At 38.0% G+C, this 17,440-nt stretch overlaps 1 protein-coding gene across 1 annotated transcript in view; it reads left to right on the top strand.

Moving 5' to 3' along the window:
* B3GAT2 (beta-1,3-glucuronyltransferase 2) overlaps positions 1-17,440 on the top strand; it is a 77,793-nt gene that overhangs the window by 25,336 nt on the left and 35,017 nt on the right. Inside the window, exon 2 of the mRNA XM_027852940.1 lies at positions 14,729-14,873. Within this exon, the coding sequence (XP_027708741.1) occupies positions 14,729-14,873 (145 nt within the window). The remainder of the gene's footprint in view (positions 1-14,728; positions 14,874-17,440) is intronic.

Genomic DNA, 17,440 nt, shown 5'->3' with positions numbered 1-17,440 from the left:
AAGGAGTTTTTCCTGACATCAAGCCTAAATTTACATCTTCCTTTGTTCATTATTCTATCATCTGAGGCCAAACAGAACAAATATAATCCTTCTTGAAACCCTTGAAAGTGCTAAGGACTTTAGAGGCAAGAACTTTCTTTTCTGGATCTTCAGAAGCTGGAGGCTGCAGCTCTCACAGAAACAGTTGTCAGGGCTTCCATCTCCATAGGAATGATTTTCCAAGATGGTGGCTTTGAGAACTAAGTTGGAAGCAAGACTGATAGTTGAAGTGGGGGGAGTGGGATTCACAATCCCAGGTGTCTTAGGTTTATATACCCATTGTTGGCAGTTGAACAACATTCGGGGTTGGAGATGCCAAGAAAGATTCTTCATAGTGATTGCTCTTCTCGATGATAGATGTGGGATGTGGATTTGAAGCAGTTCTGGTGATGTGGGGAGGGGGAAGGAGGGGGAGGACCTGGGCTATCTCCATCAAGCCTAATGGGAGATGGTAGTAGTGATTTGATTTGACTGCTGCATGCTGCTTCCTGTCCCTCCCTTGGGGTGCTTCAGTTAGGCTGAAGCCCTTCCAGTGTATAAAACAGTGAAATGTTCCCTTAATCTGACTTACTTAATTAGTTGGCTAAAATATATAACGTAAATATATACATATATATATACACACATACATATATTTGCACAGACAGGAAGTGTATATAATTCATTGGATTTTTAAAAACAAGGTTGTTAGTTATTGTTGATTCATGTAGGTGAATAAATTTTATTTTTTTTCTCTTAAAAAAACACAAACTTAAATTAAGTTTTTTAAATGAAGGTCTTTAAAAAATATATGTAGCCTTTGATTGATTTTCTTTTTCCTGTTAATGTTCCTTGATAGACACAAGGATTCTCATCCCTTGGTCTAAATGAAAATTATAGACATGAAAGAGACTTCAAAGATAATACAGTTGAACCCCTTCTCTCAAGGCTGGGAGAAGTCAAATGCTAGTTACAGTGACCAGCTCTACAGTTTCTATCCACAGGATCAGGACAAGGAATGATGTAATGCCTTAGTATGCCTCATTTCAATGAAAATATCCAAATTGATAAACAGATAAAGGGAAGTGATTATTCACATTACAAAAGAATTCACCACAGAGTTCTTTTAAATTGTGTTCTGTTTACAGATCATTAACTACTTAATTGGAGAAAGGAAGAAACAGAAGAAAGAGAAGGCTAACATGTTATGAGCCACCACTAACAAAAAATCAATAAGAAAAGCGGGTAAAACATTTCCACCTTAACAATAAGCCAAAGGGGAAACATTATTCAAATGATAACACTTTTTAAGACGGCTTGTTTAAATAGAGGAACGCTGGCCCATCAACACAGAAGTTAGCAGAAAGAAAAAGTTGTATGCTAGTGGAGAGAACAACAGAAAACTGGGGTTCTAATCCCATTTTTCTGTCTCATTTTGCATGGTACTAGGAAAAACTTCATTTTTACATTTCCTGGAAATATATATGTATATATATCCATAGTCTTACGTTTGCATGTGTTATATACACAAAAAAGACACAAAAACCCAACTAAGTCACAGGTCTGGTCTCTATCCCCTGTAAATATAGGCATATTTGGTCATTTTTCTTGCATTCACTGGTTTCCCAGGGATATTTGCTGTGGGAAAATCTAAAGAAAAATGGGGGGGAAATAGCAGAATTTCATGGAAGCCTTTAAACATAAGATAAGAACAAAGAGATATTCAAGATCATAAAGTGTAACCCCCATCTTAAAATTAAGAAACAAAGTATAATGGGGGATAGGTGCTTGCACACACCCCATCAGTTTGCTTGGCTGATGTAACCTCTCAATAGAAGATGCTGGGAAGCTTGCTTCCAGGAGAATCATGATGATGTGGAAGGGAAGTCTCTTGGTTAGACTGTGGAGCACCTCTGGATATTTTTAACTGATCCTAGTCGGCTTAATCATCTGAAAGATGTGAGGCTTTTTTATTGGGTCAGCATCCTATAAGCCTACTTCCTTTTCTGAAGGATCTTGGTAACTTGTGGTCCTGGTGAAGGACCTTGTAATAAAAGGAAGGGTCTTAGAGCCTTCCCTCCTTTAAAACCATATGACCCTGAGAAACAGGCCTCAATACTTAACCTTCTTCTTTGTTCTTTTCTATTCTAACTGAAGGGAATAGAGATTTAGACAAAGAAGGAAACTTATTGGTTGTCTACTGTGTGAGGAAATTCCAAAAGCCTATATACCCTTCTCCACTTTTGTCGTCCCTTCTAACAAAGAAGAACAGTTAAGCAAACTCCCTGACGTAGTGTCTGTTGCTAAAAGCATAAAGCATAGTCTGCACCCTTAGTTCCCCACCTCTCAGTCAAATGGAGGGGTTCAGTGCATTTCATTGTTCCTTTCCAAAGACAAAAGTTGGTCATTATATTTCACTGGATTTTGCCACATTTTAGTGTTGTTTTCACTTCATTACTGTAATCAATAATGAAAATTTCAGCATATGTGATGGTGTTAGGGGGGCAAAAGGTGATAACATCGGAGTTTTAAAAATGAATGTTAATGTTAAAATGAATTACTAAGCACCTATTATGTTTCTTCCAGGAACCATGCTAAGCACCAGAGATAGAAAGGCAAAAATCGAAGTGTTCTTGCTTTCAAGGACTTACATTCTATTAGGGGGAAAGAGATGAACAAGACAAGAAAACTCAAATATATATATGTATAAGTAATGTGGGAGGAAGGGGTGCTTATGAGGTTATTATTAATAAGAGGAGGATTAGGATAGGTCTTGTGCAGGAGATGACTCTTGAACTGAGCCTTGAAAGAAACTAGGGGGTAGCTAGCTGGCGCAGTGGATAGAGCTCTGGCTTTGGAGTCAGGAGGACCTGAGTTCAAATTTGGCCTCAAACATTTGGTACTTACTAGCTCTGTGACCCTGGCAAGTCACTTAACCCTGATTGCCTCACCAAAAAGCCAAAGAAATAGACAAAACAAAGACTGGGAATTCTAAGAGATTGAAGTGATATGCAGAGGCACAGAGGTAAGAGTCTAAATGTTCTGTGGGGAACAATATGTTGGTCAGTTTGCCGGGACTATATGGGTCCTGGAAGAGAGTAATATTCAAGAAGCCAAGAAAGGTAGGAACTAAACTAAGAAGGGCTTCAAATACGAAGCAGACATAAGAGGAAGCCATTGGATCTCTTGAGTTGGGGATTTCTATGTTCATACTTGTGCTTTAGCAACATAAATTTGGCAGTTATGTGGAGGATAGATTAAAGACAGCCACAACAAGGAAACAGCTACCAGGCCATTGAAGTAGTCCAAATGATGATGAGGGCATGAAGTAGAGTGGTACCAGTGTGAGTTAAGAAAAGGGCTTGGATATGAGAAATAATATTGAGGTAGAATTGAGAAGGGAAAATTTGGGTATATTGTCTGTGATGGTACTAGACAAGGGGGCAGAGGGTAATGCATCCTAGAGTTTTTATACCATCTGTAAAATTAATATTACTATACTCTAATTGTAAGATTTTGCCCAATGACTAATGACTATGATACACAACTGGAGAAACGAAATCACCATCCATTGTATAAAGGAACCAGAAGAAATGTTGCAAAGAGTGGCTTCCAGTCTCTTTAGAATAAATGAAACCAATTCTCCTGCCTGTTTTATGATATTCTCAGAAACAACAAGAAACATCACTTCATGGGTCTTGTGGCCACTTGGCTTATTTGCAGTGCTCATGTTGAACACAAGTGAAAAAGACTACTGTGAAAAAGTTTGCTGTTCATTCACCTCTTGGGCAGAGCATGAAGAAGCAAAGTTCTCTGAAGAACTTGATAACATCCTCAAAACCAGGTCACTAGCTACATTACCCAGACGCTTGGTGACTTCAAAGTGAAAGTGGACATAGAGGAAGCAGAAAAAAAAAAGTGTTGGAAAATTTGGTTTGGAACTAAGAAATGAATGAGACTAAAGGCTTATTGACTACTCAAAAGTCTCACGTCTGTTATGTCATGAATGGTTCCTTCAAGAAGAGAGTCAGAACAACTCCAAAAGACTCACAGTGGAAAATGTTGTCCACGTCCAGAGAAAGAACTTTGGAGTCTGAATGCAGATGGAAACATACTATTTGCTCTCCTTTTCTTTTGTTTTATTTTGTTTCTTCTTTCTCATGGTTCCTCCAATTAGTTCTAATTCTTCTTTACATCATGACTAATGTGAAAATATGTTTAATAAGAATGTATGAGTAGAGACTATACCAGATTGCACACCATCTTGGGGAGGGGGAGGAGAGGGAAGGGGAGAAAATTTAAAACTCAAAATCGTATGGAGATGAATGTTGAAAACTAAAAATAAATTAGTTTTTTTTTTTTTAAAGATAGGGGGCAGCAAGATGGCGCAGTGGAAGCACCAGCCCTAAAGTCAGGAGGACCTGAGTTCAAATAAAGACTCAGATCAAACACTTGACACTTACTAGCTATGTGACCCTGGGCAAGTCACTTAACCCCAATTACCTAAAAAAAAAGAGAGAGTCAGAAGACACTGAATGTGGCATGAATTGAACAATATCACATACATATGAAAAAGATATTGTCTTAATTTCAGTAACTAAGAAATGACTGGTTATAGACATAGGAATTATTTCCAGATAATCTGTCTGGACATAGACAAATCATCTATGGGTTTGCATAAATATCAAATTGAGTGTGAAATTGGGAGAAAGAATAAAATATAAGAAGATACTGCATAAAAATGAAACAGTGCCAGCCTTACCTGTTGACTCAGTGAAATGAGAACCATGGCCATTGGTTGAAACTGAGGCAAAACAATTGCTGCCAATAGGAGGCAAGGAAAGAGACATGGCAGCCAAGGGCAAATCAATTTAGTATATAAACTCTTCTGCAAAACATTAGAGAGAAGGACAACAAAAGATTATAAGCAGTATCACTTCACAAAGCAACAAAAAAGCAGTGGAGGGGAAAATGAACCTACCGAAAGTTTAGCAGGAGACCCAAACAAGATTATTCTCAAGAAATGTTATAAATGAAACCGATTGGAAAAACAACAAATAGATGAAAAATGGAATGTATTTGCTGTTATTTCTATAATAATCTACTCTTACCATTTATGATAAAACCACCACATTTGGACTCAGAACTGGATGTACTACATGAAATGGAAATAGCATTGGAGAAAATGAAATCATAGAAAGCATCTGTACCCAACCACAAACATGAGGAAATCTGTGCTGGAGGCAGCAAACCTTTAAAGACCCTCAGTAATAGGTTTCCAAAACCTAGTATTCTCATAGAAGGAAGGATTCTAAAAAAATGGATTCTTTAATATACACAACTATAGTGAGAACTTTTTCAGTAATTCACTGATTATCAATATCAAGTGAGGTTTAAAACAGGACATATGCTCACTGAAGGTTTTTAACATCCAAATGGAACAGCAAAATCCTAAAAAATAATGTGGTTCTAGTTGTGTCTATTTGTAGAGGAAATTTTATGGATAGTCTTAAGCCCCAGAACACAACAAGACTTTCTCATTGAGATCCATGATCCCTCAAAAGAGATCACCTGGCAATTCACACAGGAAAAATCAAGTGGATAAAAGGAGGAAGGAAAGGGAATAAGCAATTTTATAGTACCCATTATGTGCCAGGTACTGTGCTAAGGAAGCACTTTATAATTAGCTCTTTTCATCCTCACAACAACCCTTTGAGGTAGGGACTATAATTATCCCCATTTTACAATTTGAGGAAACTAAGGCAAATAGAGTTTAAGTGACTTGCCCAGGGTCACACAACTAGTATGTGTCTGTGTCTGCATTTGAATTCAGGTCTTTCTGATTCCAGTCCCAGCACTCATCCACTGTGCAACCTAGCTGCCTCTGAATGAACCCTGGCCAGATTATGGAGTGCTGTTGAATGGGTGAGCAGTTAAGTATGTGTTTATGTGTGTGATTTTACTAATCTCAGAGCCTGCAGATAGTAGAATCGGGTCAAAAATTGAACAGGAAGAGGAAAACAGACTGGACGAAATTTAGGAAATCATAGGGCACTTTGAGTGATTCCAAGATGCCTCATGCTGTGAAAGCATATCCTTTTAACATCTCTATTTTTCTGGTGAGCCTGTATAGCTATGAATCATTGAACACCATAATCTAAGAAGAATCAAAATTACATTTGACCCAAAGGGCAATGGAAAGACCTAAGGTGGTTGCAAGTAGGCCATAGCATTTTTACCACAATGAGTTACCTATAAGAAGACATGATAAAGGACACTTTTGGCTGGAAAAGGAGATGGACCACTTACGGATTCTTATCTATGAAATATTTAAATACCCTCAAGGAAGGCCTTTGGCACATTGGGCAGATTCTCTCTGGAAGAATTATCAAATGATCTGATTAAGAATCACTGAGGATAAGAAGGCATCTGATGGTGGGGAAGGAGTTCCCATGAGGATGAAATTGTGAATCCATTGAACCACTGAAATATGACTTGAAATGTCAGTGGTAATGCATAGGGACGGGGTCAAAACCTAAGCAGAATAACAGAGAGCATAAAATATGATTTACATTTTAGACCTAGCAGTTTGCTGAGGGTATATATGGCTCTGAATAGACTGAATAGTCTTGAGTGCATTAAGATTTTCTTCATTGTTTTCAATAAAGTTTATAGATTTTTGGGAGCAGGGACTGCTTCACTTTTGTATTTGTGCCTCCAATACTTAGCATAGTTCCTTTCATATAGCAGACACATAAGGAAAGGCTTGTTGGATTGATAGGTGGTAGCGGTTATAGAACTAAGCTTTGGAAATAGCCCTCACTGGTTTTTTTTTTTTTTTGAAATAAATTTTCTTGATATATGTTTTTTTACATTCCCTCTCCCTTTCTTCTCCCAGATAGCCACCCCATATAACAAAGATTTTGTTTTTTTGCTTTTTAGTGCTTTTTGGGGGGGGATTAAGGGACTTGTCCAGAGTCACACAGCTAGATATATATATATGTATACATACATATATATATATACATCATGCCACTAAAGATAGGTCAGAATGTGATTGACTGCTTCTTCCTCAGCAAAGACTAGATGGTTACTGGTTGTATTAGTTTAAAAAACAATGGAAGGGGGGAATCTAGGTGGCCCCTAGGAGCTGACCTGGCGCTGGAGTCAGGAGGACTTGAGTTCAAGTCCAGCCTCAGACACTTAGTAGCCGTGTGGCTCTGGGCAAGTCATTTAAGCCCAATTGCCTAAAAAAAAAAAAAATGGAAAGACTCTTCAGCAGAAATTAGAGTGGTCCCAAGCTGGAGGAAGATTACAAAGAGAGAATAATTATATATAGAAGATTCTGACTAGTTTTCGTAGTTAAGACACATATAAGACAGGATTTAGATCTGAAAGGGGCCTTCCAGATCTAATCCAACTTCCTCATTTTCTAGACAAGGAAACTAAGGCTAGAGAAGAAAGTGACTTACTTAACATTAAACCAGGTAATTAGTAGCTAAGGAAGAAACCAGATCTTCGACTCATTGTTCATTGTTTTGTTTGTTTTTAATTACTGTGATTATTATCATTTGCAAAATAAGGTGGCTGGTCAAAATCTTTTACAAGTGATTTTTAAAAGGTGTTGCTGAATTAAATGATTGGCTAATGGCCCTCAAACTTTCTATGCCATGGAAATACTGAATTGCCTGAATCTGAACAGTCAAGCTGCATCCATGGAGATATAGTGAAATCAGACACAGAAAGCAACATGTAGAATGAACAACGGTGAGAAGAGAGAAAAGTCCGTTTGAAGGAAACGTCTGACAGATTGCATAACCAAAGGGAGAAAAAAATAGCAGATATAATGTTAGCTGTCTGTTCTATAGCAAATTGATGACCAGTGTTAAAACATAAAAGCCTCATTTACTTGCTAGATGGGTATACAACAAGAGTGTTTATAGGCCGGAGATGCCAGGGAAAAGACCCTGGCCTTAGATTGTAGAGAACCTATTCCTACATTTAGTTGAATGGACCTCTAACTGGACCTCCTACGTGACTTTTTGCAGTGTTCTTTTCTTCATTAATGTGTTTGGCTCCGCTAATTTGTACATTTGGAGAACTGTGTTCAGTTCTGGGTATCACATACAGGAGAGACACTAACTAACTGGAGACCGTGCCACATACCGAATGGCTTAAAGAATTCTGGTTGTTTAGCCTGGAGAAGAGGAGATTTAGTGGGGAGGTGTTATCTGCCTTCAAATATTAAAAGGGTGGAGCAGCTAGGTGGCACAGTGGATAAATCACTGGCCTTGGAGTCAGCAGGACCTGAGTTCAAATCCAGCCTCAGACACTTGACACTTACTAGCTGTGTGACCCTGGGCAAGTCACTTAACCCCAATTGCCTCACCAAAAAGAAAAAAAAAACAAATATTAAAAGGGCTATCTCATTGAAGGAAGGAATAGACTTATTTGCTTAGCCACATAAGACAGAATCAAGAGCAATGAGAAGAAACTGCAGAAAGGCATATTTTAGCTCCCTAGAAGGAGCTACTTCTTAAAAATTAGGGCTATCTAGTGAGGTTCTTCATCATTGGAAATCTCTTCAAGAATAAGCTGGACATTATTACTTGTCAGAGTTGTACTAGAAACTCTCATTCTTTTCCAAAGTATGCTAGATGGCCTCTCTGATTCTTTAAGAATTCAAGTCAATGTCAGGTCTTGCACTGTCTTCAATTTTATAGGGCTAATCATCTTTGAAGTAAGAAACTACATATATGATTTTGAATGGGGTAACAAAGAGACATACCTGAAATGTATCAACAACAACCACCACCTTGAAAGATAGTCATTTTTGTTGTCGTTTTTCATTTGTTTCATTCGTGTCCAACTCTTTGTGACCCCAATTAGGGATTTTTCTTAACAAAGATACTGGAGTGGTTTGCCATTTCCTGCTCTAGCTCCCTTTATAGATGAGGAAACTGAAGCAAACAGGATTAAGTGACATGCCGAGGGTCACAGCTAGTAAGTATATGAGGTCGGATTTGAACTTGGGAAGATGAGTCTTCCTGACTCCAGCCTGGCACTCTATCCACTAGCTGCCCCATAGATAGTCATAGATTTTTCATAAAAAATCCTGATACCACTTTTCCCCACAACGACGTTAAAGTGGTTTGCAAATTTTGTAAGATAATGATGATCATTTAATTTTTTCCCCTCTTTCAGCCCAAACACATTCTGACAGTTACTTAAGACATAGTCTTATGAAACTTTTAAGTAAATGAAGAGACTATGATGCACTCTGCTCTAAAAGTTGAATAGGTGCCAGAACAACATAAGCTAAAATGATTGTAAGAAGGATTGGGTGATACACAAGACAGAAGCAAGAGTTGGTGAGGGTCAACAGACACTAGAGAAAAGAAAGGTCATGGATCCTCTTTCTCTAGACATTTTTAAGGATAGGCATAAATTCACACCTTCCCTGGGCTGACCTAAATGATGTTTTGCCTGGAGGAGTGTCCGTCTGTTACTAGATAACCTTTATGTCTTTTCCAGGCCAGTGAACCTATGGAATGAATACTGGCAATGAGTTATAGTTGGTTATTTTTTATCTTTTCACACTAGTGTGTAGGTTTGTTTGGGGCTAGAGGAAGCAGAAAAAATGTAAAAGGAAGAAGGAACTGCTTGATCAAATTGAAATACTGGATGAACGGGCCATAGATTTGGAAATGCAAGTGACCTTTGAGGCCATCTAATCCAGCACTAAGAAGAATCTGAGGCAGCTTGGCCAAGGTCACACAGGTGACCTTATCAGGTCAAGGCCAAGGTCACACAGATGACCTTCCAGCAGCAGAACTGGAACTTAAATCCAAGTCTTCTCATCCCAAATCCAGAAGTCTTTCTAGTGTCCCCTATTGCCTTAGTAGAAAGGGAAGGGAGGCCAAGCATGCAAGCAATGTAATGGAACCGAAAGGCTATTAAAAAAAAAAAAAGACCCCTCCTTTCTGACTGGAACTTGATTTCCAAATCTTACATTTTTGCTATTTAGGTTGTATAAGGTGTAAAATGTGGTACTTTTCCTGTAACTGCTGCTTCACATTAAGAGAGTAACTAGACTTTTAAGTGCCTAGTAGCATTTTCATTCAGTGAAAGCATTTTATAGTTAATGGTAACAGTGAGTTACATTTTTTCCCCTTCACTGTAGAGAAAGTGGCTGTCAAGGAATTCCTTAAAGAGCATAGATTGAGTGAAAAGGACACAGAACAAAGGATATATCGCAAGGGTGAAATGAAGAGGTTCTGTAAATAGCTGCACTATTTTCCTTTGAAACGTCTGGCAAGCTCTCTCCAGAACAGAGGATGCATAGGCCGGTGTTACATGCTTATGAATGTGATTGGGAATTCAACATTGAGTCATGGAAAACAAACAAAAATGTATTTTCTCCCTCAGGGCATCTGGAGCTCTTTCAATTTTGAAGTGTAATGTGACAAATCATGATTTCTTTTAACATATTCAGAAAAAGAAATTGATCTCCTAGTTTACCTCTAGCTAACAGACACCAAGTCCCGCTTACTCTCTTCATCCTAAAGAAAAGTAAAACAGGACATGTGTAAGACTTGCAATAGTACTTTCTGCAGGAGATTTTGAAAGGTATATGTTGAACCCTATCTTGTATGAAACAACTTAACACATAATGGGTGTCCATTTCTAATGGGTGCCTGGCTTTAACTTGATAGACTAAGGCAAAATTGGTTTTGAGAGGTATTCTGCCTGCTTCTCTTCTTATGTGAGAATCAGTTAGTACAGATTGAAATCCTGGAATCTATTCCTTCAAGATTCCACTCAAACCCCACCTTCAGAATGAAGCCTTTCCTCATCCTTCCAAACACCAGGGCCCTCTCCTCTCGCCAAATTACTTTGCATTTATCTTTCATATTTCTACGTGTGTGCATGTTGTCTCCCCAATATAACTTAAACTCCTTGAAGGCAGGGGCTGTTTCACTTTTCTTTATGTGTCTGTCATGATTGTCTGACACATAATAGGTACTTAATAAATACTTATTGCTATATAGGTTTTCTTAAAATGGAAATGTATTGTCTTATATTGAATCCTCTCCTATGGTCTAATGTGTACGTAGCAATTTTTTTTTCTTTTCTCATTTTGTATTTAAGTTTAAAATTTTAAAAATTATATTACTAATAATATAGTATTAATTGGGTTATTGCTTTCCTTCTAAATAATAGCTTTAAGTGCTTTACAAATGTGATCTCATTTTATCTTTATGACAGCCTATTTTACAGATGAGAAAACTGAGGCACAGAGGTTAAGTGATTTGCCCAGGGTCACGAAGCTGGATTTGGATTCAGGGCTTCCTGATTCTTAAGTCCAGTACTATCTCCATTGCACCACCTAGGTACAAAGCATCATTCTCTGACATTGGGAGGATACAAAGAATTATAAGACCTGGTGCTTGCCCTCAAAGAGCTTTCAATCTAATTGTAAAGACTGAAGAGAGGTGCAGTTTTCTTGGAATCTTGAAGTCCAGTGGGGGGGGCATTTTGGGGAATAGGAAAATGGAAATTTAAGAAGAAACTGAAGTATATGTAATCCTTGTTTTTTTTTTTTAAGTATCTTTTACAGATCCAAAGTCACTTTGTTAGTCTGGGATGACATTAAATAAAAATGCAATAAATTTGAATTACTTTGTTCATAAGATTCTAATGTTATATTTAGAGCTGTGAGAGACTTGCCCTCCCCCCAACACAGACACAGACAGACAGACAGACACACACACACACACACACACACACACACACACACAGACACACAGACACACACACTCTATGGAAAACTAATTTTTGTTTTGTTTTTCCTAGGCATTCATGTGTCTTGGAAATAGAAGGCATAAATACAGGAGAGGTTAAGCAGCGATACAAGAGTTACACTGTTTCAGATAACAATACAAGAAGTAGTACACAGCAATTGTCACAAGAGACACTAAGTGCTGTGTGTTCAGAGAAGGGAGAATTCACTAAGTAAAACTGCCATTCCTCTGAATGGTTGAGAAATGGGGTGTTGGTGGTTGAGGGTTAACCATTTTAGAACAGCCTTGGTATAACTTTCTTGTTTGTTTTTTTTTAATGTTTTGTTGATGCTTTTCTGTTTTTTATTTCTCTGTGACTTCTTAATACCTCCCAAAAAGTCTTTAAAAACTTTCAGTAATGCCTACAGCCTTGCTTTAGTGAGACCAATTGAATGCAGTTCAATTTAAGAAGCATTTAAGAGGCATTGTGCTGAGGAGGGGTTCAGGGAAAGGGGAGTGGGGATGAGGGAAGACATCCTTCACAAAGGCAGGGAAGCACAGGAGACAGTGTTGTGTCTGGGAAGACTGAAGTAGGCCAGTCAGGCTGTAGCAAAGAATGTGTGAGGAGGATCAATAGGAAAGGAAGAAGTCTACTTGTTACACAGTTTTGCAGATGCAGAAGTTGTAGGAAAATGGGCCAAATCACTAATAATGATGATAATATTGTTATAACTAGCATTTATGTTATGTTCCAGGCACCATTTTAAACCTTTTACAAATATGCTCTCATTTGATAATTACAACAACCCTAAAAGATAGGTGCTTTTATTATCCCTATTTTACAGTTGAGGAAAATGAAGCAGACAGAGGTCAAGTGACTTGCCCAGGGTCTTACAGCTAGAATTGTCTACTAAGCTCAAGTCATAGTAATAACAATAATAATATCTATATAAAGCTTTAAGGTTTGCAAAGTGTTTTACATATGTTATCTCACGACCACACTGTAAGGTAGATGCTGTTATTAGCTTTGTTTTACAGGTGAAGAAAATGAGATAGAAAGGTTAAGTGATTTGCGTGGAGTCACACAACTAGTAAGTCTGCCTAACTCCAGGTCTCATACTTTATCCAGTCTCTCACCTGTTGTTCAGTCATTTCAGTTGTATCTGACTCTTCGTGACCCCATTTGGGGTTTTCTTGGCAAAGATATGGGAGTGGTTTGTCATTTCCCTCTCCAGCTCATTTTACAGATGAGGAAACTGAGGCAAACAGGGTTAAGTGACTTGCCCAGGGTCTCATGGCTAGTAAGTGTCTGAGGCCAGATTTGAATCATGAACATGAGTCTTCCTGATTCCAAGCTCAGTGTTTTTATTCACTATGTCACTTAGGTGTCTGTTCTGCTACCTGCCTGATATATTAGTACTCAGGACTTTTTTTTTTTTTTTTAACAAAAACCAGTGTCTAATATCAACATCCTTTCTTGTAATTGATTTCTCTTGACAGATTAGCAACAGAAATACCAATTAATAGGAGAGTCAATGAGTTTTTATTCAATGAGATTTTTCTCTATATTACAACAGGCTAGGTTAGCCCTTCCTGTTGTTACTGCCCCCTAACCTTCTGGCCCTGATGTTATTAACAAGGCATAAACCCAGAGGGTAACAGGGATTTGGAGACCTTGACCACTTGTCAGAAATTATGTATAGGGGATTTCTGTTCTGATACAAGTGAGAGTAGATTATTTTTGGTGTCCCTTCTAACTTAGAGATTCATTTAAATATCATTTAATTCATTTAAATAAGTCATTTAAATATCTAAAATGTTGCATCTCTGTGAGTCTAATATCATATATTACTAGAGGGCTAAAAGTGGAGATTGGAAAACCACTTGCCAGGATTTTAATAGAACAGATTCCCCTCAGGTATAGGCCCAACTAGGTGGCTTCTCAGATGCCTTCAACTCTGAGATTCTGTGATTCAAACCTTGGGGTCCTTAGTGCCCTTTTGGATCAGGAAGTAAACTATATATCCTCATCATTGTTTAGACCCAGACTAAGACACTTGTGAATCTGCATTACCATAAAAAAAAGGGAAATTTTAGTTGCACCAAGTAAAGTGTTAGCGTTTAGGTAATTTTTTTTTTTAACAGGACCTATGATTTCATTGGTAAAGGGAATTCCCAATGAATTTTAACAGTGCAGATGTCACTTTTCTGCAACTTATAGTCTTTAAAAAAATAATATAAATTTATTTATTTTTGTATGTATTTATAGTCTCTGTCTCCTGTTCAATCTCTCTATCCCCCATTGAACAACCCAAATCAGAAAAATCCCACTTTGAGCTGCTCAAAAATGTATGATTCTCTGCATTTTAATGCAATTTAAAGTCATAGAAGTGCCTGGGGGTACGAAGGTTAAGTGAATTGCCCAGGGTTACATAGCCAGTCCCAGTCCAAGGCTAGGCTTTAACCCAGAGCTTGCTGACTCCAAGGGCAGATTTCTATCTTTCATGCCACACTCCCTCTCTCCAGGTAGATATGAAATTCTAAAAAGGGGGGCAGTGGGGTGAGGAGTGACGTGGGGAAATTGAATGAAAAGTTGTATTATTTAAAATGAAGCCAGAAAATGGAGAGTCTGACATTTATTAGTGATTTTAAAAAAAACATTGATGCTCAGCTTTACTACTTTCAGGACCAGAGTCTTCAAACAAATATGTAATTGAATTTGTACACAGTTGTTAGCACAAAGCCTATAAATAATTTTACGTTAATATAGCAACCCAGAAAGTAGCAGATGGGTCAGAGATCTTTCCACCCTTGGAAAGATCCAGATTTGGTCTCTAAGAATGGAAGCAAAAGACTACTTCGACCCTCCCCTTCTCAAATTAATTTCCTAAAATATTTACATCAGAGCTGTTTTTTCCTTCTCATAGATGCGTACAACACGAAAGGTCTCTGTCTGGCCAGTGGGTCTTGTTGGTGGGCGGCGCTATGAACGCCCTTTGGTGGAAAACGGCAAAGTCGTGGGCTGGTATACGGGCTGGAGAGCTGATAGGCCATTCGCCATAGACATGGCAGGTAAGTGAGCACCAATGGCGTCCTTTTTTTTTTTTATGTCATGAATCTTGTTCTTTTTTGTTTAGAAACCCACTGCGCAAACAAGAATTATTAACTCTAAAAAGTCAATTGGAATCCACATGTCCTTGAAATTACACTTTTCATTATTTTGACCTAATGAAATATTTAACAAACTGTTGAACGTAGTCAGGTAAAGTAGCAATTTATTATGCAAGTAGAAAATGCTTATGTCATATGTTTCACTACCATTGAAACCTCTTGGGTGGAAGGTAGGTTGACTGAGAAATGGAAATTAACCCTATGCACACTGATTATCTTTAGTATGTACGAGACTTTAAAAAAAAATACAGTACATATCTGTTTCTTTTTTAAAAAGTGGTAGCTAAAATAACATAAAATTGGATTATAAATCTTTTGCTTGTTTACTTTCTTCATGCAGTCTTTTCTATTTGCATTCTGTAACCACTCCTAGCAAGTGGAATACGGCTTTTGGTAGGTCACATGTCCACAGATGCTGCTTTATCATGAAATGACTCATTTTCTGTGGGATATATAAAATGATGACAGTGATAACTGTGGCAGGATATACTTTGAAACACAAGGCATAGTGGAAAAATCATTGGCATCTACAACCCAGTAGATGAAGGCAAGAAAAGCTTCAAAATTGATGTCATCAATCTTCAATCGTAAAGCATAGTTCTGTCTCTGTCAGCCCATGCTTGGTCAATCTTTGGTGTGTACATCTCAAGCGTAAGACAGAATCTCCAGTGCTCAGAATTCTAATGTGGCAACAGCTGTTTTCCTAACAAGAGAAGGATTGCAGGAATTGCATGACTTTCAGAGGAGAGTTATCCTTATTAGTGTTCTTGTAATGGAGGTCCAGTTGTACATCATGGGAAAATTGAAGGAAGTAGTGTCAAGAACCCTGTTACCATCCTGACAAGCTAGTATCCAGGACAGCTGCCCTCACTATTTATCCAAACTTTACTGTTTAATCCTTTTCCCTACTGCTTGAATTTGGATATAATTTCAACTCAAAAATTATGTATAATATTAGTGTATGATGAACCTTTGAGAATTGTAAGTTTCTATAAAAACTATGAATAAGTGCAAATGACAACATGGAATGAACGTATTCTTTCTCCTATAAGCACATATACAAGGACAGTGGAGGACAGGGTAGGAAGCTAGGCTTGGTGGCAGAAATTCAACAGTTCAAGTCAATAAGCCTTTATTAAGTGCCTGTTATGTATCAGCCATTGTAATAGGCATTGTGGAGGCAAAGAAAAAAAAATTAATTCCTGACCTCAAGAATCTTATACTCTATAGGGGGAGACATGTACACATGTAAGTACAGTATATACAAAATAAATATGAGGTAATACTTTGGTGGGGAAGAAACTAGAAACTGGGTGAAGTCAGGAAAAGTCTCATATATAGGAAAGAGCATTTGAGCTAGGCTTTGAAGGAAGCTAATGATACGAAGAAGCAGAAATGAGGTAGGAATGCATTTCAGGGACAAGGAATAGCTTGTACAAAGTTATAAAGAAGAATGATAGAATTTCGTGTGTCAGGAATAGCAACAAAAACAGTGTGGCTGAAAGGATATTTTTGTTGTGTATTTTTACTGGCTAATTCCCCCCCATGTTTGGAATTCTGTCTTTCCTCTGCTCCAGCTCCAAGCTTCTCTGGCTTTCTTCAATTCTGAGCTAAAATCCCACCTTCTGTCAAAAGCCTTTCATGGTCCTTCTTAATGATAGTGCCTTCCTCCTGACATTATTTCCAATTTAATATCTATATGTCTTTTTTTTACATAGTTATTTGCATGTTGTCTCCACCAATAAATTGTAAGCTCTTAGAGGGCAAGGGTTGTTTTGCCTTTCTTTGTATCCCCAGTGTTTAACACAGTGCCTAGAGTATAAGGTACTTGAGGACAAGGATACTATCTTCTTATTTTTTACATATCCCCTAGATCCCTTGTAGTGCCTTGTAATCAGTCAGTCAAGCAACAAGCGTTCATTAAATGCTTACTATGTGCTTGGCACTGTGCTCGGTGCTAGAAATGTACAGACAAACATAAGATGGTTCCTGCCCACAAGAAGCTTACATTAGGCTGAGCACATGGAAGATAATAAATATTTGTTGAATGAATGAATGAATGAATGATAGATAAACCTTCTTGCATACTTGTTCTTTTCTCTCCACTCAAAAAGCTGCCACTTGTACCCTTCTATCTTCACCCAATACAAGCCCTCATCAACTCTGTATTACTGCAGTGGCTTTCTAAGTGATCTAGCATTGCCTTTCCCTACTGTAATCCCTTATCCATGTAGTTGCCCAACTTGTTTTCCTAAAACTTAAGTCTGATTTTGTCATTTCCTACCCTCACCCTGACCCCACACACACTCAGTAAAGTCAGTGGTTTCCTGTTAACTCCTCAATCAAATATGAAGTCCACTGTTTGACATTTAAAGTCTTTTTCAACCTGGCTCCTTACCTTAAGGGACAGCTAGATGGTTCAATGACTAGAGTGCTAGGCCAGAGTCAGGACGCCCTGAGTTCAAATC

The sequence above is a fragment of the Vombatus ursinus genome, unplaced genomic scaffold (assembly GCF_900497805.2).
Source record: "Vombatus ursinus unplaced genomic scaffold, bare-nosed wombat genome assembly UNPS02009835.1, whole genome shotgun sequence".
NCBI classification, from domain to species: Eukaryota; Metazoa; Chordata; class Mammalia; order Diprotodontia; family Vombatidae; genus Vombatus; species Vombatus ursinus.
Note: the sequence above shows the minus strand (reverse complement) of the source record. Positions and strands in the feature narration are given on the sequence as shown.